Raw genomic sequence first — 25,510 nt, 5'->3', positions numbered from 1 at the left:
CCCCTAACTGACTGCCCCCCCCCACCCCACCACCGACCTGGTCGCCCCACGCAGCCTGCTATTCAGTCATTTGGTCACCCCTCACTAAACCCCCTGCTGGCCTTGTTGCCCAAGGCAGCCTGCTGGTCATTACTGTTAGTGTGACGGTGTCCCGGACAATTTGCATATTCCTCTATGATTAGTATAGATAAGCATTAGGCACAATCATGATTGGCAGTGCAGTATGTTTGTTTACACCAGTATCACCACACTCATGAGTAATGTGTTGCCCTAAGACATGAAAATGGCTATAACTTTATTATAATCTATGAAAGGAATTTTCAACCTTTTTTATCTCATGGTGCACACAAACTAATTAGTAAAATTCTGCACCACACCAAAAAATATATATTTTGTCATCTGACCAAAAAAAAAAAAAAAAGGTATAATTTTGATTCATTCACACTGGACAACTATTGTTGTGTTGGCTGTTGTCATTTTTTATTTGCCATTCTAAAGAAAAAGAGGTCACTGTCCTTGCCCAGCCCATGTGGCTCAGTGGTTGAGAGTCAACCTATGAACCAGGAGGTCACAGTTGGATTCCTGGTCAGTGCACATGCTTGGGTTATGGGCTCAATCCCCAGTAGGGGGCGTTCAGGAGGCAGCCAATTGATGATTTTCTCTCATCATTGATGTTTCTATCTCTTCTCTCTCTCCCTTCCTCTCTCTGAAATCAGTAAAAACACATTTAATAAAAATAAAAAAAAAATAGGTCAGTGCCCTTGTGTTGCATATTTTAAAAATTCTTGTGGCACACTGGTTGAAAATCACTGATCTATGGAATTATAAAATGTGGGTCATTGTTGACTGAAAAATAATTTTGTGGCACATGACTGTATTTATACCTGACATCAATAACTAATTGTAATAATTATACTAATAAATAATTCTTGAATGCCTTCTCTGTGCTTAGACAGTTTACATATATTATGTCATAAGTCCCTAGTATTGCCATATATTATTATAATTTAACAAATGATTAACTGATACACAGAGAGTGTAATTAACTTAAGGTTAGACAGCTAAGAAATGGTTGAACAGAAAATATGACTAGAGGCTACACTCTTGCTATATATTATATATTTATACATATCTGCAATGAAATTAATCAGTAGGCCAAAAGGATATACTGTATTCCAACATTTAAAATTAGACAATCTCACTCCCTCCTTGTTATATTCTTCTGAAATTGTTAACCTTCTGAAAAGTGAATGAGCTACAAGGAAGAAAAAGTGAATGAGCTACAAGGAAGAAAAAAGATAGGTCTCAAACTACCCCATAGAAATATTAAATTTTGTAAGACAATGGAAAATGTGGCAGGGTTCTGGGGGGAAGAAAATATAACCTAAGAATATTATTATTGACATATAAAGACAAAAGAAAGACAGTCTATCCTCAACATTCAAGATCTTAGGGAACATAGCATCTATGAGTCCTTATTTTAAAAAATAAAATAATAGCTTAAAGAAAAAAGTCTAGCCCCTAATAAAAGATAGTCAATATGAGGAACTTTAGAATAGGGAAAGGCAGTATGCTAGCATTTAGAACTAAAGGTGGCACCCAAAACTGAAGCTATACAATTCCAGAAGTTAAAGTTACAGAATAAAAGATAATTGAAATATTTTTTTAAACTAGATACTAAAGATATGTAAAAAAAAAAAAAAAAAAAAAGATCAGGTTGGGTGTTGATGAGAAGGGAGAAAGTGTTTGTTTTCTAATTTATAACAAGAACTTAATATTTACTTTTTCATTTTTAGAGCTTATGAATCAAGAGGTTGAAGATTAAGGATATGTTTTAAATTAACATGGATAATTACTATGAGAGTATTCTCATTGGGTCTACCAAAGACTGCCTACACCAGGGTCACCTGGGAGGCTTGCTTAAACAGTTGATTCTACCTGAGACATAATAAACTAAAACCTTTCGTGGGAAAGCTGAGGGATCTACCTTTTATTCTCTCAGATCTCTGTGGTATACACTGAAGCATGGAAGACTGAGGACCATTATGGTAGAAGAATCAAAAACTGACAATTCATCTTATAAAAACCTTTGATAATAATAAAGAAGTAAAGAAAGATGCAGATAATGTAACTAAAGCTAGACATCAGAAATAAGGATAAAGACATCTTAAAAGCAAAGTTAGAGCAGAAATTAAGATTTAAGACCAAGCTTGTTTTAACTGTTATAATTAGAGCAAATTATCAACTCACCTATCAAAATAATATGTTAAAGTTGAATCAAGCAACTAACCCCCATAAATGCTATTTATTAGCAATACTTATAAAGGTATTAGAAAATATTCTAAATCAAGTCATATGGAAAAAACAAGTGAGGCAAATCCAAATCCAAAGAAGATTGAGGATTGAACATTATTACTGTATAAAGATGAATTAAAGAAAGAGATATATTAATACAGATATATTTTATAAAAATTGCAATCCAAAATAAAGATATTAATTAATAAGTCATATGTAATTAATAAACTTCACATTAAAATAGCCTCTAAATAAATCAAAATGATAACTAAAAAAGAGAAAATGACAGAAACATTAGGTAAGTAGTATATTGAATAAAGTTTATTAATTTATAAACTCATATTTATACAACTTATGTGTCAAAGATACAATAAAAATTAAATTGAAGAACATTTACAAAATAATAGCAATTTAAAATGTAAAATAATTCTAAGGAATGTGGTTTAAATAGTTAACAGTGAGAAAGTTGTAGCTTCAAACACCTTTGTAGCAAATAATTTTTTAAATGAATTAAATGCATAATTCAAGAAGTTTAAAAACTAGCAACAAAATATCTAAAAGCAGAAGAAAGTATTAATATCAAATGAAAAAATCAAAACAAAATAATGTAGAAATATATCAGTTCTTTACAAATAAAGCTAAGTAAAATAGGAAAATAAATGATCAAGAAAAAAATGTATTAAAGTAACAAAGAGGGAGCCAATATGGATACACCAAAGTAAAAAAAAATGTAAAATAATAATAATTATATAGGAAGGTGACATTAAAAGAAAATTATGCAGAGATCTTAGTAAATGTGGATAAAATACCTGACATTCTTAGAAAATATAAATTAGCAAAACTGACCAAAGGAAAAAAATAAAAACAGACCAATTACCAAAGATAAAACTAAAAAAAAAAACAGACAGAAAAATGTTAACACCCTCATCAAAAGGCCATATGGACGATTTTCAATGGGTGTGCCGCTGCACACTGGAGTACCTCAAGAATTTTTAAAACATACAATACCTGACTACTTAGTCAGGGGCACTGACCTCTTTTCCCTTAGATGGTCAAATAAAAAAATGACCAACAGCCAACACAACAGCTGTCTGGTGTGAATGAATCAAAATTATACCTATTTTTTGTCAGATTGGCAAAAAATAAATTTTGGTGTGCCGCAGAATTTTAGTAATTAGTTTATGTGTGCCATGAGATTGTAAATCGCTGGCCTAGAAGGTTTCACCAATAAATCAAGTCCTGCATTAAAAAGCAAATACTTCCAGTGGTATTTTGATTCTTGCAGATTATAGCAGAAAGAGGAAAACTTCCAAATGATTCTGGAAAGTAGCATAATATAAATAAGATGCCAAAGACAAATGTAAAAGAACAAAAGTACATGAAGGAAACTGGGTTCACTTCACTAACAAATGTCACAGAGGGAAAAAAAAAAATCCTTATATAAACCTACCAAGTTGAATCCAGAGAATACTAAAAGCAAATAACAGCATCATCACAGTGTCATTTCAGAAGAGAATAATAATATATTTAACCTTATAAAGAGATTTAATTTGTATATTTCTTTTTTCTTGCCATTCTCAACAGGTAAAACCACAATTAGCCTAATTTTGGTGGGCCTCCTTTCTAGTTACATCTTTAAAGCACGGGGTTATTTTTATTTACATTTTAAAAAAATATAAGAAAGTAAAAGCCAAATAAATCCTACCTTTCCCTGAAGAAAGAGACACCAATACTATCTGGTAATTATTTTGATACATCTATTACGTCTATTTATACATCTATATGAACAGCTTCTCTCTCGCACTTTCCCTTCAGCAGTATTATTGATTGCTCTTTGCAATCTATGATGTTTATAATGTTATTTTTGCTTGTATTTCTCACATTTCTTAAATAATTGAGTATCTTTTCATATGCTATTGGAATTGACTTCCCTTTGAATTGCCTATTCTTATTTTTATCCCATTTTCTTTGTTGTCAGTTTCAAGAGTTGTAAGTATAACAGATATATAAACCATTTGTTTGCATGTGCATTGCAGATCATTTTCCAAGCTCTCATTTATGTCATACAAGTTTTTATTTTTATATGTCTAGTTGTTCATGCTTTTGTAATTTGTGTCTTCTGAAATGGATAAAAATTCCTCTTGTAACTCCAAGATAAGCATGTGGTCTTCTAAATTTTTCTGAAAATTGTTCTTTGTATACCTAATTTGTTGTTTCATGCTTTCCATTTAATCCATCTTGAAATACCAATATGTTGGTGCAAGATAATGGTCAACTTTATATTTTTCCAAGGGTAAAACCAGTAGCACAAGCATTATTGCACTCTCTCTCAAAACCTGTGTTCCTAGTACAGGAGAATGGGATGGTAGAAGCTCTTCTGTTTTTTACTTCACATCTTTCGGTAGTGTTTGAACTGTTAAGATGAGTATATGTTATGTAAAGTTTAAGATTTAAGAAACTGGTGTGTGTAGACATATTCTCACCTGATTTTCTAGAGACCTCTTTCTCTCTCTCTCTCTCTCTCTCTCTCTCTCTCTCTCTCTCTCTCTCCCTCTCTCACACACACACATACGCACACACACACACGCACGCACACGCACACACACACACACACAGGCACACACTTACTATACCTCACTATACTTTCCACACTCTTAACACATACAAACCACACACAAACATGTCTTACTTTTCCCACTCCCTCTTGTATCACTGACCCAGAATAACCCAAGATAATCTATAATAATGAAAGCATAATATGCTAATTAGACCGGACAGCTGAACGACCTTCTGGGCATCCTTCCGGACGAAGCTGCTGCGGCAGGGGCCAAGGCAGAGGCGGTTAGGGGCAATTAGGCAGGCAGGAGAGCGGTTAGGGGTGATCAGGCAAGCAGGCAGGCGAGTGGTTAGGGGCGATCAGGCAGGCAAGCAGGTGAGAAGTTAGGAGCGATCAGGCAGGCAGGTGAGCGGTTAAGAGCCAGTGGTCCTGGATTGGGAGAGGGATGTCTGACTGCCGGTTTAGGTGCGATCCCACAGGGATCCCTGCGGGATCGGGCCTAAACCAGCAGTCGGACATCTCCCAAGGGGTTCTGGATTACCAGAGGGTGCAGGCCAGGCTAAGGAACCCCCCTCCCCCGTGCACGAATTTCATGCACCGGGCCTCTAGTTACATATAAATAGCTCATGCTCATTTCTAATAGTTATTGCTTATATCATACTAGAGGCTCAGTGCACGAAATTCATGCACAGGTAGGGTCCCTAGGCCTGGCCGGCAATCAGGGCCGATCTGTGGGGCGACCAGTGGGGCGATTAGAGCCCCTACTCACACCTGCCTTGGCTGGCCTGGTGCCACCTACTTGCCGGTCCCACCCCCTGCCACTGCCACCAGTTGCCTCCCTCTGCAGGGTGACCTGTGAGGTGATTGGGGGGGCTGCCCTGGCACCCACCTTAGCTTGCCTGGCACCTCCTGCTCACCTGCCCTGCACCCCACCACCACCACCAGTCACCTCTCTCTATGGGATGACCTGCGGGGCGATCAGGGGTCCCCACTGGCACCTACCTTGGCTGGCCCAGCACTGCCCACTTGTCAGCCCCGCTCCCCACCACCAGTCGCCTCCCTCTGCAGGGTGACTGGCGGGGCGACTGGCGGGGCAATCAGGGGGCCCCCGCTGGCACCTGCCTTGGCTGGCGACCTGGTGCTGCCCGCTTGCCGGCCCCGCCCCCGCCGCCACCACTGGTCAGGGCCTACAGGCAGCTCCTGCATTGAGCGTCTGCCCCTGGTGGTCAGTGCGTGTCATAGCGACCAGTCGCTCCACCAGTCATTCTGCCATTGGGTCAATTTGCATATTAGGGTTTTATTATATAGGATTCTTATAATTGTTGTCTGAAAGAGGGAGGGAGGAGAGAAGGAGGAAGTTAGGGGGCAGGAGGACGGGGGTGATCTGGACTGACAGTAACTGCTCTTCCCTAGGAGCAGTCACGCCCATGCTGTTCAGCTTTCGTATTGAAGTTGTCACCATTGTCAAGATTCCAGTGACACAGTTGGACAGAGACTCCCTATTCTTTTCCAAGCTGGGACATACCTATAACAACACTGCGCATGGCTCCCTGCAGATATAGGTCCCCATGGAAAACTAATACTTCTCTAACTCGGAGCAGTAGATTGAAACTCAGGAGACTCAACATTCAGTCTCAGCTCTGACACTTTATAAGCCATATTTTTAACATCAGACAACTCCACGTGTCTTGTCATCTCCACCTTAAGCATCACTGAACGTCTACTGGAATCGTCCTTCCTGAAATGTGTTAGTTCCATAGCCTCATATCTATTAAACATACTATCATTTATTTCTACTATATGCAAATTTGCTCAATAATTTAAAATTACAAACACTTTCACAGAGCACATATCCTACTCTGTGATTAGGAACAATTTTTTAACACTTTTTTTTTGAAAATATGGAAAAAAGTCTATAATGAGAAATATTATCAAGTAATTTCCTGGGTCAAGGACACCTAAAAGTACTTTGGACCCAACTCTTACTCTAAAAATGGCTCATCCAAAAACATATACTTCTTACATTGTCTATATTAGAAGAGAAATTAAATAGTAAACTGAAAAGTAAGTAGTAAATAACATAGCTGACAGGCCCATTAGATTATGATAATATTGGGCCCTGGTGTAGTAACACTTATAGTTTTTACACTGTTTCCTGTGATACCTCATTTCATTATCTCAGATCACCAGATGAAAGGGAGTGTTGGGGAGGGCAAGAATTCCTCCCATTGACCCTCCTTTAGTTCTTCTGGCTGGACTAAAATAAAATTTATAGAAGACCTAGAGTAGCAGGGGGGAAAAATTAATACATGCACATGGGACATTCACAATATCTCAGATCATCAATTGAGACTCAAAGAAATGATCAAACCAGGCACTTTTTTATACTTTTGAGACAAAGAAACAATACATTTCTGAGGAAATTGACAGGATAGAGAGTTAATACCCATTAGGAAGGAATCTAAGCAAGGTCTGGGTAGTAAATTAGTAAAGGTTATGCAAGGCTTGTTTAGATGGGCTTTTCTGATCTGGATTCTCTTTACTGTGAGAGAGGGTGTCTCTCAGCCCTCAGCAGTAGCCAGGGCACCCATCACATGGGAGAGTCACTTATCTCCTGCTTTTCGAGGGAAAGAGAGGTCAGGGTTTTCTTCTTGCACAGGCTGTTTCTTAAGTAACTTTAATTCAAAATCATCAGTGTGCCAATATGCATATTTTGGGCGGCCTGTTTTAGGTCCTGACAGTGGATATGATCCCCATTTCATAGATGAGAAAGCGGATCATCTATGAACTCATCATGAGACCCACTTGCAGGACCAGCCCTGGAAGCTGCCTGCTCTGGGTCACCACCTGGTCAGTGTCTCTGTGAGGCCCTCCCATGCAGTGGGCCTGCCATCTCCTGTCTGGCAAGAAGGCAGAAACATGCTGTGACTCCTAGAATGAGAATCACAACCAAGGAATCACATTTTGAAAATATATTTATTGTCAGAATATCCAGGCCACCACTATACAAAACTTAATAAGCAGCAGAGAAAGTTTATATGTCACACTTGGTGGTTTTTATTGTTTTTTAATCTTTATTGTTGAGAGTATTACAGATGTACTGCTTCCCCGCCCCCCGGCCCCCATTGAGCCCCTTTACCCAGTTCCCACCCCACTCCATGCCTTCACCACCCTATTGTCGGTGTCCATAGGTAATGCATATATGCTTACAAGTTCTTTGGTTAATCTCCCCCCCGCCCCCCCGCCAACCTTCCCTCTGAGATTCGTCAGTCTGTTTCATGTTTCCATGCCTCTGATTCTATTTTACCCACCAGTTTATTTTGTTCATTAGATTTCTTTGTGGTTTTGCAAAGCACACGGCAATACTTTGCCCCTTCGGATGCTCAGTTCCATTCCAGCATTTCAAATACATCACCACTAACATACCATGTGGTTGCATCAGGCCTGGGGTCAAACCCACTTTGTAGTGGGTTGCTGACATAGTCTCTCGGGAGAAATGTGTCCTAGGGTTCAATTTTAAGGCAATGATTCACCTACTTGTAATGTTTCTGATGTTAGTATAATACTTACATATACTACAAACATTTAATTTCTTTCCTTCTTTATCAATACCTGCCAATAAGTTGATGGTGTATTTTGCAGCTGATAAAATCTCAGATTCTATTCAATTTAGTAACAGCTCTAGTATCATGAACACAATGATTCCTGAGAAAACTCTGCAAAGATTCTGAACGGTTGAGAAGTATAAAGTCCAAAAGAAAACTGTGTGTTCCATGGGCAGCTTTGGGAATCAAAGACTAGCATTAAATTTTTATTCCCCATCTTTCCAAGAATGATAAATTATTTCGTAAAACAACAAGTACAGCACCTCCAGCATCCGTGCGTTCCTGGAGAAATTAGGAATTTTTTATGGCCTCTGCTGAGAGGAGGTTTGCGGGATATTTGATGCTTGTTTCATTTTGGCAAAGGGCACCCGGGGAACCATAAAAATGGACCCAGACATAATTTTGAAATCTCCCTCAGCAATAAACAAGCTGTCTCTGCCTCTCCACACTTGTAACTGCTGCTACAGAAATTTCTGGAAGCTAGATGAGCCTCAAGGGCACCGTAGCAGGTTCCTCCACTGAGGACACCTGCTGTGTGACTCGCCACAGGGGAGTGAGCATCTCCGAGTCAGTCCTGGAGGACAAGCCTGCCAACCCCAGGTGCCACCCTGCGGGTGCCCTGCAGGAAGGAACCCGCAACAGGGAGCACTGCTTCCCGCAGCATGGCAGGTTTCCTCAGCCGGATCGGGTTGCTTTCGTTCAGCAGTTTGGAGTGTTGGCCCCTGAAGCTGTAGTCACCGGCTTCATCCCTGTGAGTCCCTCAGCCTCACTCTGCTCCGCTGCGGGACAACACGAGGCTTTTCTCACCAGGGATGCAGATTTGGAAAGAACATCACCAGTATGTTGATCACGAAGCAAGTATTGACCAAATTTCTGCTCCTGGAGACCAGCACACTGGTTAAGGGCACAGGCAGAGCTCGCTTAGTCAATCCTACTTGATTTTGCATTTGAGACAACCCGGAGTTCAAGCCCCATGACTTATACTTAGCAGCCATGTGAGCAAAGGAAAGCTCTCTGAGCCTCAGTTTCTTCCCTGGTGAAATGGGACTTACAGTTCAACCCTCAACAGATGGTTGCAAGGATGGCAGGAGGCAGGACGTAGACAGGACTTGCCAGGTAGTTAGCATGAGATAAACCGTAACCCTGAAGTTGATGTCTACCGTGGAAGGGACCACAAGGACAGAACTCGGCCTTTTCCTGTTACTTGGGAATTGTTTCTAAATTCAGAAGCACTGTCCCGCTCTGTCCGATGGAATAGTCCGCTGCCCCTGGAATACTCTCTTAAACTGCATTAGATCATCAGAAGGAAGGGCATATAACGCGGATGGTACGTGCTGCTGAGTTTCCGAGGAGGGAGATGTTCCCTTCAGACGCATGTTTAGGAAAAGCTTCACACAGCAAGAGGCGCATTCCACCTCAGAAACAGGAGCAAGGAGCATACCTGGGATTTAAACCCAGATCTTTCTTTTCTGTCAGAGAGAGAGCATTTTCAATATTTTACACAGAATCTAGCTGATATTTTATTCTTCAACAAAGCATCCAGTCAGCAGTTGGGTTTGATGTCCTTTCCTGTCTTCCTAAATTCACAATTTTCTTCTTTTCCTAACTCAGCCTGCAGCCTGTACTTTGTAAAGTGCAGTCACTTTCCCTTCCCGCCATCTGCTGACCTCAGATTTAGTGTCGAAATGGAGCGGACAGATGTTTGACAAGGCTGTGTCAGATTAACAGGAGTTCTAACGAGAGTTGGGCTGTGAGAGTGGATGGTGCATTTGGCATGTGCTCATTTGGGTAATTCACCGTGTAATTGGCTAAATGCACAGAAGCCATCAGCCCACAGCTGCACAAGGGATCCCTGGCCGAGGTGGATTTTATGGTTGTTGCTCCAGCTCAGTCTCCCTGAGGGTTTAGCTGGTACCCTGGTTGTGAATAATTCAGCATTTCAAAAGGAGAGCACAAGAAATGACCAATTAACTTCTCCGCCCTTTTATTATATGGAGGATGGAGATTTTGTTTAGCACACTTGGAGAGCTACCCAATGTTCATTGAAAATTCCTTTTAAAAAAAAAAATTTTACAGTCATTGACTTTAAAAACATCAGAAGATCTCAGAGATCATTTAAGCCAGTGCTTCTCAATCTTTAACGTGCATGAAAGCTATCTAGGTACCTTGTCAATGGAACCTTGTTAAAGTGCAGATCTTTATTCATTGGGTCTTGGGTGTGAGGCTTGAGTTTCTAACAACTCCCTGGTGATACCAAAGCTGCTGAGTTGACTACCACACTGAACACATGGATGTCACCCAGGGAGCAGACATGAGTTACACCTTGAGTACCAACCCGGAATGACTAGTGGTTGCCTTGACAACTAACTATACTGAGAATTCTGTAGTTGCCTGGGTCCAGGGGGTCAATTCACAATGCCTATCACAGGCTTAAGAATAGGAAACTTTATTTCAAAATACTCTATTTTTTTGTTGTTGTTTTAAATTACCTTTTACTTTTTTTTACAACATTTTGTTCCTTAGTTTTGTGGGGGTTTTTTGAGGTATAATTTAACATAATTCTAGTTTCAGATGTACAATGTTATGATGATATCCTATATAATAAAAGCCTAATATGCAAATCGACTGAACGGCAGAACGACCAGCAGAATGACCAGTCGCTATGACGCACACTGACCAGCAGGGGGCAAATACTCAATGCAGGAGCTGCCCGCAGGCCCCAGGCCAGCCAAGGCAGGTGCCAGCGGGGGACCCCCAATCGCCACGCAGAGGAAGGTGACTGGCAGTGGCAGCAGAGGTGTGGGGATAGCGAGCAGGCAGCGCCAGGCCAGCCAAGGCAGGTGCTAGCGGGGGGCCCTCGATCACCCCGCCAGTCACCCAACAGATCGGCCCTGATTGCTGGCCAGGCCCAAGGGACCCTACCATGCACGAATTTCGTGCACTGGACCTCTAGTTAGTATATATTACAAAATGATCACCACCATATATCCAGTTAACATACACCACCATACATAGTTAACAATTTTTTGTATGATGTTTCATTTTTATGTTCAGACACTGGAACCTAGAAATACCAGCAGTTTGCTCAGGATTATGTAAGCTAGCTAGAGGTAGAGCTGGGATAACCAAAGCTGCAGTGTAAACCTAGGTTTCTCTCTCTGGCTGCACATTTTTATCACTGACTGCATGTGAAGCTGTTTTAAAACAGCTTTCTTCAGTTCTTTAATCGGCAGAACCAGCCACAGAGTCCAATTCAGATTCAGAAAGCCAGGACACCAAGCCTAGGTCAGCCCCTGAAATGTCCTGCAACTTTGGGGAAAGAATTTCTCTGAGATGAGGAAGTCTATGCCTGCTCTTTCTAATTCATTCTGATGCTGAGATAAAGGATATGAAAGCCATTTGACAAATCATAAGTGACTTAAGTAAATGGAGGACATTTTCATGAAAATTGCTACAAGAGAACATTAAACTTTTCCTCAAGATTATTGATTTTGAAAAAAAATTGCTGTTTTATAATTATAAATTATACTTGACATTATCATTGTCATAGGTTGAATTTTATCTGAGACCGTTAAAAATGATGACTTTGAGTTATATTATTGAGGTCCTTCTGATTTCCCACCCACCTGTAATGTACCTGGCCTGTGCAAAGCATGCAGAGGCGTGGGTGGGGGCTCTCTCAAGCCAGCCAGCCAAAGTCTTGTCAGTGTTTCCTCGTTCTGAGATGAGATGGCTGCCAGTAGCAATGAGGCTTTGTGTTTCCTCGTTCATATTCAGAAGGAGAAATGGGGAGTTTTTCAATCCAAAGGCCTCCAACAAACCTTTTCTTTCTTTTCATTGGCTCAGTTGACTTAAGCCTCCCATCTCTGAACCAATCCAAGGCAAGGGGAGGGGAAATACCAATGTCAGGTCACATCTGGAAGAGGGGTCAGTCTATTGTTGTTGCAATCGGTGGGATAGATTTAACTACAACACTCACTGCAAGGGACTCACTGGAAAATGTAAAGAATCTGTCTCAAAACAAACCTGCATATAATGTAGCTTCATTTTAAAGAAGAGGAGGCTATGTAACCTCATTTTAAAGCTGAAGAAACTGAGGCTCACTAAGCTGTGGAACTTGCCCCAGGTCACCCAGCTAATCAGTAGAGCAGCTAGAATTTAAAGCTGATTCCAACATCTTATCTTCAAGACTTAATTAACTCTATAGATGTTCTTATCCACACCGGAATTCATCTATGAAATGTAATTTCATATTATCATTATCGTCATAATGAAACTTTCTTTATAGATGCATTTAATTTGGAGAAAGAGAGACATAGTTCCCCTAAGTAAGTGAAGCGGGAAATAAATCTAAAAACCTAGTTTCCTGATGGGTGCAAACTCTCCTTCTTAAAGTTTAACTCATTCTGTAGGCAAATAACAGAATGGAACATGTTGAGTTACTTCTTGCCTCTGCCCACTACAAGGATAAAGAACCAAGCAAGGCCCCCGAATGAAGCCTTAGGAAGAAACGTTACTCACTGTCTTTTCTTAGGCATGTGAATAATGAGGTGTCAGCTTTAGATACTTTCCTGGGAGACTGCAACTAGAGGATTCACACAGCCTAGAATCTGTAGGAAGCTCCCTGCCACCTCGCTGCAGCAAAGAGAAGCAAGTCTGTATTGATGCATTCATGTTTCCTAAGAGTGACTGACCAACTGCTGTGCCGCCCTCTGTCACCACATCCACAGCAGTTTAAGCTGAGAACTGGTTTACCATCCCAGACCTCTCCTGATCTGATATAGCACAAGTTCAGTTCCTTCGCCTGCTTACCTCTACAACAAGCATGTCAAACTCGTGGCCTGCGGGCCACATGCCTTGTTTATTTGGCCCGTGTTAACCTTTGAGTTTGATATGCTTGTTCTACAATAATAAAAGGTACTGTTATACCAATTTGACAGTTGAGAAAACTAAGGCTCAGAAAGGTTAAAATTTCTTGCCCATGATCACACTGCTTAGTGACCTTGCCTTTAACCCTGTCTGCTTTTAACTTGACTTCAGAGCCCACTAAAGCCTCTGCCCAAAAGAAGGTGAATGCTTACTGGTTTACCCTGCGAGTGCCCACAGCCTAAAGGTAAAGACTTTAGGTATTGTGGTAGCCTGTTTAAAATAGAACCTTTTATTTCACAAGGTGGCTCTTCCTAAAATGCTGACGTGTACTATGTGGTTAGGTCTATGGTGGTTGCATCTGTACTGCACAATGAAAGACTTGCTTTTTCCTTGTCATTATTCCCTAAACAAAATGCAGTATAACAACTACTTACATAGCATTTACATTGTATTAGGTATTATAAGTAATCTAGAGATGATTTAAAGTACAAGAGAGGATGTGCATAGATATATGCAAATACTATACCATCCTATATAAGAGAGGAATATGCTCATTATCCAGCCATGTAACGACCAGATCATGGATCTGCAGGAGGGTGGGGCAGCAAACTACAAGTGGGCAGCGAAAAGCTACAGGAGGGGGCAGGGCAGCAAGCTATGAAGGGGGGAGGGGGGAGAGGGCAGGGAGATCTACAGGAGGGCGGGGCAGCGGGTGGAGAGCTACAGGAGGGCGACAGAGAGCTACTGGCGCACGGATTCGTGTGCAGGGCTACTAGTGTTATATAAAGGACTTGAGTATCCATGAATTTTGGTATCTGAGAGGGAAGGGCTTCTAGAACCAATTCCCCTTGGATACAGAGGGACCACTATACTTTTAAGCTTGTTCGCACTGTATGCAATAAAGATAAAATAACTGATGCTAATGGCAGTGTTACTATAACAAATATAAATGGCAAATAATTACAATAGGATTTGTAAGCCCCAAATAATTTCTTAATATAAGAGTGAGAAAATACAAAAATCCAAGAAATCTTAACTCTGTAATTTCCACTTACTGTCACTAGTATGTGGGTGGGAAATCTTTTATCGTCCATAAAGTGACACTGTGGCCTAAGGAACTTTAAATGTTAAGGCAGTGAACTGTTAACCACCTGGGAATATCCAGAGCCTTCTTTCCAAAGGAGAACACTCTGCAACTACCTAGTGTGCACTCAGTAGTCTGAGAGGTGAAAAAAACGTCCACTCAACCACAATATAACATGGGGATTCTAGGAGAGCAAGAGAAGGCCACCAACTTTGACTTTTCGAAGGGCTCCTTATTTTGGAGGGCCCCCAAAATAAATGGAGTAAAAGTCAGCAAATGTGGAGTTTAGAACTGGAATGTAAATATAGGTGAACTCTGTTGAAATACCCAGGTAGTTGCAAGAAGGTGGTCCTTTTTAAGAAAAGCCAGTAGAATAAAAAAGAGCTGAGATGATTTTCACTCTTGTTTGTTTGTTTGTTTGTTTGTTTCTATTATGCTATCATAAAGGGCTTGAAATATCACAACATATTATGAGGATGGAGTTAGTACTATTAGCATTTCATAAACAATCCTTTCCATCAAAATCCAGAAATTCATGGATAGCTAGAAGCTAATTAAGTGGCAAAGCAGTAATTTAAATTTATGTTTGCAGATTCGAACCTTCACCTCTTTCTATAAATATTTTCACCCTAGGGTGAGACCCCTACGAAGTGGACACCAGTGGCTCTCAGATATGAACAGCCTCATGGTTGTTGTTTTGGTTTTTGATTTTTAAATTCACATGGGTAGATCACATTAGTACATGTATAAAGTTTCCTTTATAAAATGATTCCCTATTAAGGGATTAAATTAATGAATTCATTCATTATGGACCAGTGACCTGCATGACCCTACTTTATTAATCATTACAAGGGAAAGATACTCTGCTTCAGACACACGCAAAAAGTCACTTGGCTTAGTGGGTGAATCAAATGAGCTTGGTGAGGTTTTAGGTTGTTGTTCTAGTGATAGCAAAGTTTTTAGAGGTAGATCTCAGAAGCAGAAAGGGAAGAGTAAGGTTTTCCTCTCTGAAGGACCCCAGAAGATATGATTTTTCTAAAGGTCATGATTAATACAGGATCAGCAGTGTGAAAATATTCACTAGCAGGAGCTGTCCAGTGAGTGGATGTGCCTGCTCTTTCTGATCCTTCTCCTTTGGGTCCCTGCCCTTTCTAACCTCCACAAGCAGAGTGGAAAGAGCACTGACTTCAGAGTGAGAGCCGGCTCTAATCCTGGCTCACCCTGAGCCCCAGTGTCCTTCATGCAGAAAATCTAGATGGATTTAGGAAAGTTTTTGCTGACTCCCTTCACCAGCTTACATTCTGTTGCTATGACCTCACAGAACCCTCATTCCCTTGTGATGGCAAACATGGGCAGGGACTATCCCCTGTTGCTGTGTATTCCTAACACTGACCACTACAGTGGGGACAAAGAAGTATTCAAAATAGAACTCGCTTACATGAATTCACATGACCTAATCAGGCTATGGAGATGTAATGTGAAGTAGGAAAAAAGTTGGCCCTGTAGTGAACTAAACTGAAAAATACAGGCCTACCTGAAGGACATTGAAATCCAGATTTTTAAACATCACTAAATAGTGGTCAAAATCACATTTATCTAAGCATTCAGCCTGCTGCATCAAATTTCTTTTAGATTTAATTAAGAAAAGTTGTGCCTTTTAGTTCCATTCAATGTACAATTACCAATCACTTAAAAAATGTATGGGGTAACAGAGGAATGATAGATAAGGAAAATTCACCAGACAAAAATCTTGTGGTCTTATATCTCCCTTGAAGATTGTGATTTGTGATCCTAATCCAGTACTGGGATTGTGAATGACACACACACACACACACACATATATATATATATATATGTATATATATATATATATATATATATACATATATATATATATATGTATGTATGTATCTTTTCAGAATTATCTGAAAAATTTTGAATTTCATAGAGAATGAAACAGAAACTCACCATAATTATACAAATTATTCAGGAGTCATTTGTTCTAAACTTACAACATTATTAAACTTCCCTTAATAATACTCCACTGCTCCTATTATTTTATTATGATTATTATTATCGATTTACATTTTTCCCCAGTCATGTCTGGTATATATTCATAAATGGTCTTATTAACAGTTGCCCAGCAGAAAAGCAAATATCCTGATGCTTAGAGAGGGAGAGTTTCCCAAATATCATCGTGCCTAGTAGCCAAGGGAAATTTTACCAAGTGGCTATTTCTTAGGTAGTTAAAATAACAGTTAACAACCCAGAGCATAACAGAGAAAGAACTATCTGAAATAACAAGGGGTGGAGGGTCCCCGTTTCCATCAGCCTCACCTCCTTGAACTTGGAAAGTCCCAGTCATCTCCCCGCAAGCTTTGGACCCTGATGATCAAGGTGTGAATTCCAGCTCTGCCATTTAGGACTTTGGGCAATTTGGTGAATGACTTCACTTATAACCTAGAAAAAAATTCTTTCCAAAGGATTGTTTTGAGCATTCAGTGAGACTTTCTGTAAAGGACTGATACACAATATGCAACTTTAAATATTCCTTTCCTCTGTAGGGCCATCAAACCCATCATTAAGGCTATTACCTGGCCTTTTCTTGACCAAGTGTTTCAACATTTATTGGGCTTAATTTCCAAATCTTATAAACTTTTAAAATTATTCTTAATAATATATTTGTTTAACATTTCCACTCAGCAAAATACTACCATAAACCAAACATAGAGAATGTCTGATCAGTGGGCAGAGATTAATTGCTCAATTATTATGTTCCCACATGTTTTATAGCCTCTATTTCTCAAAAGAGTTCAGATTTGAATTTATAATGCAGGGTCATTAAACCACATTTGAAAGCTAATTGATAATATATAATCTCAGCAACATTCTTTTTGCCTTCTGCATAATTAATGAAGCTCAGAGCATTATATCTTCCAATTAAGTGTTTGGTTATATTCCTTGCTTCCATATATCATCAGTTCCTATCATTGGCCTTTTTTTTTTTGTTTTTTTGGAATTTCAAAAATTTTCCTGGAAATTGGTATATCCTGATTCTCCACCAAAATAAATATAACCTGCTATTAAGAATAACGTGTTGTGGCTAGGTTTTATTATCTATAGCTATTGGGCTTCTTAAAAATAAGACACCCAATTGTCCCTTCTTTAAAAAACATTATAAATCCCTCAATCTTGCTGTCAGTATTCATCCTTTACTTTTAGTGTGGCCAATAAGAAATCATCCAAGAGAGAAAAGGGTCACCCTATCTGCAGAGCCGCCTTAATTCTACTCCCTGGGCCCAGAATTCAACTCAGTACAGCCAATTCTTGACTGACTCTCTTCTTGAATCCTGCCTCCTTCCTTTCCCTCTCAAGGCAGTCCCTCACCTCTCACCCACTCACCACCCCACCACCCACAGTCTGCCCAGCTGTCTTTTTCAAGTTTCTTATTATTCTGAGTTCTATTGCATTTTGACAAGTCACAGGTTGCCTGCATTTATATTGTTCAAAATTCTTCTTTTACCTTATTCATATCGACGCTACAAATTTAAGGTGGACATCTTGTAAGTGTGGGTGCTAAGCATCAATTAAATGAAGTTATACAAAAATGTTTCTGGTAAATGCTTAATAAATATTGCCTACTGTTTTTAGTTTTAGTGTTATCATGAATTCGTCTGTAATTAGGCTAATAGCATGAGCACTGAAATTTAGTAATTAATCCCCTAATATATTTTATATCTAGTACAGCTTAATATTTTATGTATTAGTTTCAAGACTATAAATTATTTAAAGGGCATCATGCCTTCTATGTCTCTGTGTCTCCTAAGTAGAAATAGTGAAAATTGTACTAGCAATAGTCTATTATATCATGACATCATTATAGCAATCTTCTAGGGTTAGATTACCATACCATTGGATAGATTAAGAAGCTGAAATTCACATAGCTTATCATGGCAGAACCACAGTTCAACTTTAGATAATGTAACCACAAAGCCAGTTCTCTTAACCACTATGACAATACAAAGTTGACCCATGAACAACAGGGGGGTTAGGGACACCGACCCTTGCAGTTGAAAATCCATGTCTAACTTTGGATTCCCCCAAAACTTAACTTGTCTCTTAGTAACTATGGGGGATTTGTTCCAGGACCTCCTGCAGATACCTAAATGGGAAGATGCTCAAGTTCCCTGTAAAATGACATATACATCAATGCATGCAGTTGACCCTCCATATCTACAGACTCTCAACCTCAGATTGAAAACAGTGTTGGTATTGATTGGAAAAAAAAAATCCACATATAAGAGGGCCCATGCATTTAGAACCCATGTTGTTCAAGGGACAACTGTACTACTTAAACTATATATCGTAATGCCCTTCTATAATAAGCATCTAAAAGGCTTATTGTCTTGATTGTCTCATTTGATTCTTCTCTCTTGCAGATGGACCCCCACGAGAACATCTTACTGAGCAGTCTTGAGATAAAAAATGAAATGGCCACATCTGAGGCTGTAATGGGACTTGGAGACCCCAGGAGCACAATGCTGGCTTACGATGCGTCCAACATCCAGTATCGGAAAGCCGGGCTGCCCAGGCATACTTTTGGCCGAAATGCCCTGGAACGACACGTGGCACAGAAGAAAAGCCGCCTGCGGAGACGCGCCTCCCAACTGAAAATCACCATCCCCGACTTGACTGATGTGAATGCCATAGACCGGTGGTCCCGCATATTCTTCCCAGTGGTTTTTTCCTTCTTCAACATCGTCTATTGGCTTTACTATGTGAACTAAAACATAGCCTCCCTCGGGAAGCAAGGACTAGATGCCTCCTCAAACTAGTTGTACAGCCTGACGTAGGACTTGGAAAACTCATCAATCCAGGACAAAAGTGATGCTAAAATACCTTAGTTGCTGGCCTATCCTGTGGTCCATTTCATACCATTTGGGTTGCTTCTGCTAAGTAATGAGTACACTAAGGGCCTTGTGATTTTCCAGTTAAAGTGCAAGTGATTTGTACGCATGCTGGCAAGACTGAGTCTGAGTGTTCCACTTCATCTGCTTAGTGTGCAGCTGACACGGAGGGGAATTATTTAGAAGATATTCTTAGAAGGCTCGATAGCACTATCAGTCATTTCTCTAAGAAGTCATATCCAGGTATTCCCATCTTTCTTCCTAAGGGTGGCATGCTGCTGAGATGGCACCATGCTTAGGAAACATTATCCTCAATGCCATGCGAACATGCTTATGGAAGATGGTCTCTGCCCATCTTATTAAGGTGATAATGGTGCCCTGGGATGAAAATTCCCACTGGATTCTAGAAGGTTCTCATGTAGTTCAAACAAGATGGGGGGAGTCAAGACAGAGATTCAGGAAGCCAAGTTGGCCAATTTCAGATTGCTTGAGCACTGGGAATCAACTATGACGTCTTCCATTTTGGCATGTAGAGCCCAGGAGAATTCTAAACGTTATCATGCATGATGACCAAAGAAACTTTTCTAAAACTCTATTTCCTAGGTGGTTAAAAGAAGAGTTAAAAACCCAGAGCAGAGTGGGAAATCCAGAAATGACTGTTGGAACAAAATTGAAGCAAGCAAGCATCATGACCCTTATCAGCCCACACAGCATCTGGTCTATTCATATTATGGTCAGTGGCAAAGGTAGAATGAGAGATTTTTTTTTTGTTCCAACTTCACAAGCTTTTGACAGCATGCCTATAGAGGCTTATATAGTTTATTTAATTAAAAGACACCCACAAGAGAAAAGTTAGCCAAATTAGCATCACCTTAGATCCAGGTTAGATTGAGAGTTATCAAATATATGAATATATATGAATATAAAGCGCAAACAGGTTGCTATTCTCACGCAACATCAGCTGTCTCTGCAACATTTTCCCCTATAAATTCATTTCTGACTTTAATAGGGTATTTCCAAAGAGGGATTTGTTCACTTCTTTAAAGAATTAATGTTCCTTTCCAGCTTTTCTTGCTTCTGAAATTCTGATTATATTCTTAGAAGACAGAAAAAGTAAGGCTTTGGAGAGATTTAGTGAACTCCATTTCCTTATGTGCAATGAAATTCACCTTGCTATTTTTTATAGCAAACAATACTTCAAAGATTATGTGCACAAGTAGAGTTAGTTTGTGGGTTTATTAGGTTTTCTTTTTAAGATTGCTTTCGTTGTGTATGTTGCAATCTCCCCAATCAAGGAAAATATGATAAGAGTGGAAAATAGGATAACAAAGCCACATGAACCTGATGAAGGATATGGACCTCAGTTGATACTTCAGAAAAATGTCTAACTGATAATCAGGTAGGCATGGTGTATTGTTTTATTCCAGTTTTAAATTGTCATTGTACTTCATTCTATACTAATTGGACATATGAATTTATATGTTGGACAGTAAGAAGAATAAGCTAATATATTTTTATTTCTATTCATATGAGGTTTATATTTTGCTTTTCTCATTGAGAAAATAGTGAACTGCTTAATTTTCCTTAAAGTTTGATTTGACTGAACTTTTTCTTGGAGCATGACTTTGCTATGTCTATTTAAAAAACAAAAACACTTCTTTTCAGAGTAATATTTCCTAATTTTGCATAATAGCCAAGACTGTGGATAAATGTTACGCTTTTCCCCCCTGATGATTTATTTAGCTGCTTGGAATAGGGTGGGTCCTATTGTCCCTCTATTCCAAGTATCTTAGTACTTAGCCTTCTGAATTTGGCGCACAATTGGATGGTATTTTTCTCCCCACCTGTATCAGGGACTGTGGCCCTTATTTCTTGATTATACACTTGAACACCTCTGAGAATGACCTGTGGGCAGAATCCAACCAAGGTTACGTCCATGGGCTCAGAGTAGAGATTCTTCAAGTTTCTCCAGGGACACACTTCCACCTAGGCAGCAATCTGGGGGCACCACACTAATAAAAGTGCCTGCCACCTTGTCACCAGGGGTTAGTCTGAATAGCATATACTAGGAAGGAGTATATTAATAACTCAGGTGCACAACTCCAAAATGCCATTCTGGAATGGTTTTTCTAGAGACAACCCTGAGCCCAAGTCAAGAAGTGGGCTCTTATTTGTAATTATTGTAAAAGCCATAAAAATCCTTGGTATTGTCACATAATAAATATTTGATATCCGAAGAAGTCAACAGAGTAATCTAGATTAGAGTGGAGAGAAGCAACCTCGCAGCATGAGCGTCAAAACCATATAACCAGGGATTCATTTCTACCCCCAGTGATAAGCAGAAACTGGAAAAGGAGAAAGGATGGAACCTGGAACAGATGCCCTAGAACAGAATCCATATGTTGGCATTCAATAACCACGTAGTTAGGAACAACTGACTCATCTTGCCCAGAGGTAACAAATGGTAGATATAGAATTTATTCTTTAACTATATGTTTACTGTGGTTGAATTGGTTTGAGAGGAGGGGGTCGGGGAAGGGTGTTAAATCTTATAAGTCCACAAAGACCAGTCAGCTTGATATTCAGTGGTTAAAATTAGGGACCACAAAAGTATGTTCTGGCAATTCTGATATGCTATTACTATCAGCTTATACATTTATGTACAGGTTTTTTAAATTATAAAACAGCCAGATAGCCAGCGATTAAGGTGTTTTTTCATCTTCGTGATATTCATAGGCGAATTCTGACTCTAAAATTCACAGTCGAAATGAAATCTTTGATCTCAATCTGTATATATATACATATTGTACATGACTGCTAGTAGGTATGAAATGCATTTTCAGAACTGAAAACTCATGCAACAACATCATGTGTTTGCATAGGGAATGTTACAGTTCTTTCCACTACAGTTCACTAACGGGAAAGACATAAGATAAGCAGTGCCGTCTAGACCTTCCCTCTTCTCATTTCTTCAAAAGCAGTGCTCGGTTAAAAAAAATAATTAAATAATTAAATAAATAAATAATGGTTTGTGAACCAAAAGACTTTACATTGTAGCTTTAGTAACAACAAAAAAAAAATATCTGTCAGCTTAAAAAAGCACAACACATAGAGAAAGTTCAGTAGAAAGCATAAAGGAGAAATGAATCATGCTTATTTTAAGCCAGACCTGCATTAAATTGGCAACTCACCCAATTTTCATTTTCTATAGATAACTGTGTTCCAGTCTTATGATTAACTTCATACTCAACAACAAAAACAACCAAGCAATCAACAAACAACAGGTCATACAACAGTGTACATGTATATATGTGTATATAGAGATGCATATAAACATACATGCATAAATATGCATTCATACATTGGAAAACAAAAGGAATAAGCTAATATCTTTTATTTCCTTCATTCAACCAGTGTATGAGTGCTTTTAACTTGGCAACACAAATCCACATATTGAAACAAGTGATACAGGGTACTGAGCGTTTCTCTATCAGCAAATAATGCCTACTGTTCTTAGGAACCATTGCACAATCCGACACTACAATAGTGCTGTACCTCAGAACATCGGAAACTCACTAGTTCTCGCATTGCTTGTCTACTTGCTCTTTTTCAAGGAAACAAATCACATTGTCCATTGGTCATTTAAAAACAAAAATGTCTTAAGGAAACAGAAAATGATTTTTAAAAATCCTTCCAGGAGGAGGAAAAAAAATAACTAAACCTCACCATGTTGGTTAGGGCAAATATCTCAACTGTAGCAATCATGCCATTTTGCTAAGTGTACAGAGTCTACGTAATGTGAGCAACCATAACTTTCACTGAGTGTGTGTAAATATTAAAACGGATTTCTTAAATATTTTTAACTTCTAATTTGTATTTTATGGTAAGGCAGTGTGCAAATTCTGTTCATGGCTTATGTTGATGTGTTATAATAGACTGTAAATAATTAAATAATGCTGTAAATGAATAGTCTATAGATACAAATATTTCATTTTTTCTCAATTTTTATTTCTTTTTTACTAAGTACAGTTACTGCAGTGCCCCAACAGAGTAATTGAAACATTCTTTTTGCATAAATGGTTTGGGATCCCAGATAGAAGGGTTTCAGTTTAATAACACACACACACTTACAAACTCACAAACATCTACACACATGTGCTCACTCACACACACCTACACACACTCACTCATAGACTCATACATATCTACACATACATGCTCTCAGTCACACATCTACACACACACACACTTGCTCACACACATGCATCTACACACACATACACACACATTCAAACACAATATTCTTTCCCTTGCCCACTCACTCCCACTCTTACTCCCTCTATGGGAAACACACAGTATTCATGTAGTGAATGTAACAAACCAAGAGATAGCCTTAGAAATGGCAATTGGGAAAAGCAGAAATCATCATCATTTACTTGAAAGGGTTTTTATGTGTCAGAATTCAAGAAACCAAAGGTTGTAACTTACATGTCAATTTTCAAAGAGTAAAAGTTTATATTGACAGCACTATAGGAAATAAAATTGCTTATGATGCATACCTGCTCCAGAAACTTGTTACACACAATACATCCTAGGAGACCTTTTTTTTTATAGTAGATTTTGTCCTTAGATAGTATTCTTTCTTTCAACCAAAGACTCCAGAATTATTAAAAAACAAAAAAGGAAAGAAAAAATGAAAAATGAGGGAAAATAAAAAAAAGACACTGCTTTATACCAAAGGTATGAACACGATTTTCCAAGTACACTAGGAACATTGTCAAAAATAGTAAAGATCCAACATAATGCTAATTAAGATACTACCCTAAAGAAATCCTTTAAGAAAAAAATACATAAAAGCAGCAGTACTCTTAAATATCGGTTGTTATTTGGATAGAGAAGTAAAACATTTCTATAGATGTTTGCAAAATTGTTACATCAGATATTAATTTGCTTCGAGAAGTTCTTTTGTGACAACTATGACCCAAAATGATGAAAAACAAAACTTTGTGTTTTTTAACTTTCAAAAGCAAATGTCTCTCGCCTGTCTCATGTCCACTAAGCTGATGCCCATGTGTGTGTCCTTGCACTGTTTTTCCCTTTGAGGTTCAGTAATTTGTGTTCTACCATGCTCCTTTTTAACATAATTCAAAGTTGCAAATAATTTAAATTCCATAACATTTTTTATTTTTATTTGCATGGGTGTTTAAATAGTTTTGTTATGAATATTGTCCCTGCACAGTTCTGAATTGTCCTTTTATAAAAAGTGATATTCTAGTTCCTTCACAATGTAGTGACTATCCGCCTTACTATTTACCTTGTAGCCTTTCTTAATATGCACATAATGCAGATTTTCCAATGGCTAGGAAGTGCAAAACACAAGTGGATATCATTGCATCTATTTTTCATGTCTTTCTAAAAACAGGACTACTAAAATCTCTGGGATACATGAGATAGTAACAAATGAGGATTATAAATGAGTAGCACATAAGAATTATTTTCTTGAATTTAAACTAATTACAGTCAGTTTCAGCATGTAAATATATAATAATGTTGGCTAGTGTGTAATTCTTGAACTAAGAAATATAAATAAAACTTGAAAGGATGCGTGTGTGTGGTTTCTTTGGGTTCAGAAATTTTTTTTCTCTATTAGTATGAGTTAGGTTGTAGAAGGAAGGCTTTTGTGAAGAGCAAGGAGAAGCTTGGGAACTTGGGACCAGCTGTTGGGCAGAATTGAATTTGCGCTCTGATTTATCATATATTAGGTATACTAGAGGCCTGATGCACAGAATTCGTGCAAGAGTAGGCCTTCCTTCCCCTGGCTGCCGGCACCGGCTTCCCTCTGGCACCCAGGACCCGGACTTCCCTCTGGCCACCGGCAGGCACCCAGGACCTGGGCTTCCCTCGCAGCCCCAGCTTTGTCCAGAAGGTCATCCAGAAGGACATCCGGTCTAATTAGCATATTATACTTTTATTATTATAGATGATTGTGCAGTTACTTAATCTCAGTTTTCTTATCTATAAAGCAAAGATATAATTGTAATGTACATCCTTCAAAGGGCTGTTGTGAAGATGAAATGAAATAACCCGTAAGAAGTTCTTAACACAGTACAAGACATGTGATAAGTGGTGTGTAAACAGTAAGTAGAATTGTTGTTCCTCTTGTTAAGTATCATCATTACTAGAATATTCAGTA

At 39.0% G+C, this 25,510-nt stretch overlaps 1 protein-coding gene across 3 annotated transcripts in view; it reads left to right on the top strand.

Annotated features, from left to right (window-relative positions):
- GABRB2 (gamma-aminobutyric acid type A receptor subunit beta2) overlaps positions 1-19,197 on the top strand; it is a 196,417-nt gene extending 177,220 nt beyond the window's left edge. For all 3 annotated transcript variants that reach the window (XM_008147650.3, XM_008147648.3, XM_054717038.1), the window contains one exon: positions 18,850-19,197. In XM_008147650.3, the coding sequence (XP_008145872.1) occupies positions 18,850-19,197 (348 nt within the window). The remainder of the gene's footprint in view (positions 1-18,849) is intronic.
- The last annotated feature ends 6,313 nt before the right edge of the window (positions 19,198-25,510 follow it).

The sequence above is a fragment of the Eptesicus fuscus genome, chromosome 6 (genome assembly GCF_027574615.1).
Source record: "Eptesicus fuscus isolate TK198812 chromosome 6, DD_ASM_mEF_20220401, whole genome shotgun sequence".
Lineage (NCBI taxonomy): Eukaryota > Metazoa > Chordata > Mammalia > Chiroptera > Vespertilionidae > Eptesicus > Eptesicus fuscus.
Note: the sequence above shows the minus strand (reverse complement) of the source record. Positions and strands in the feature narration are given on the sequence as shown.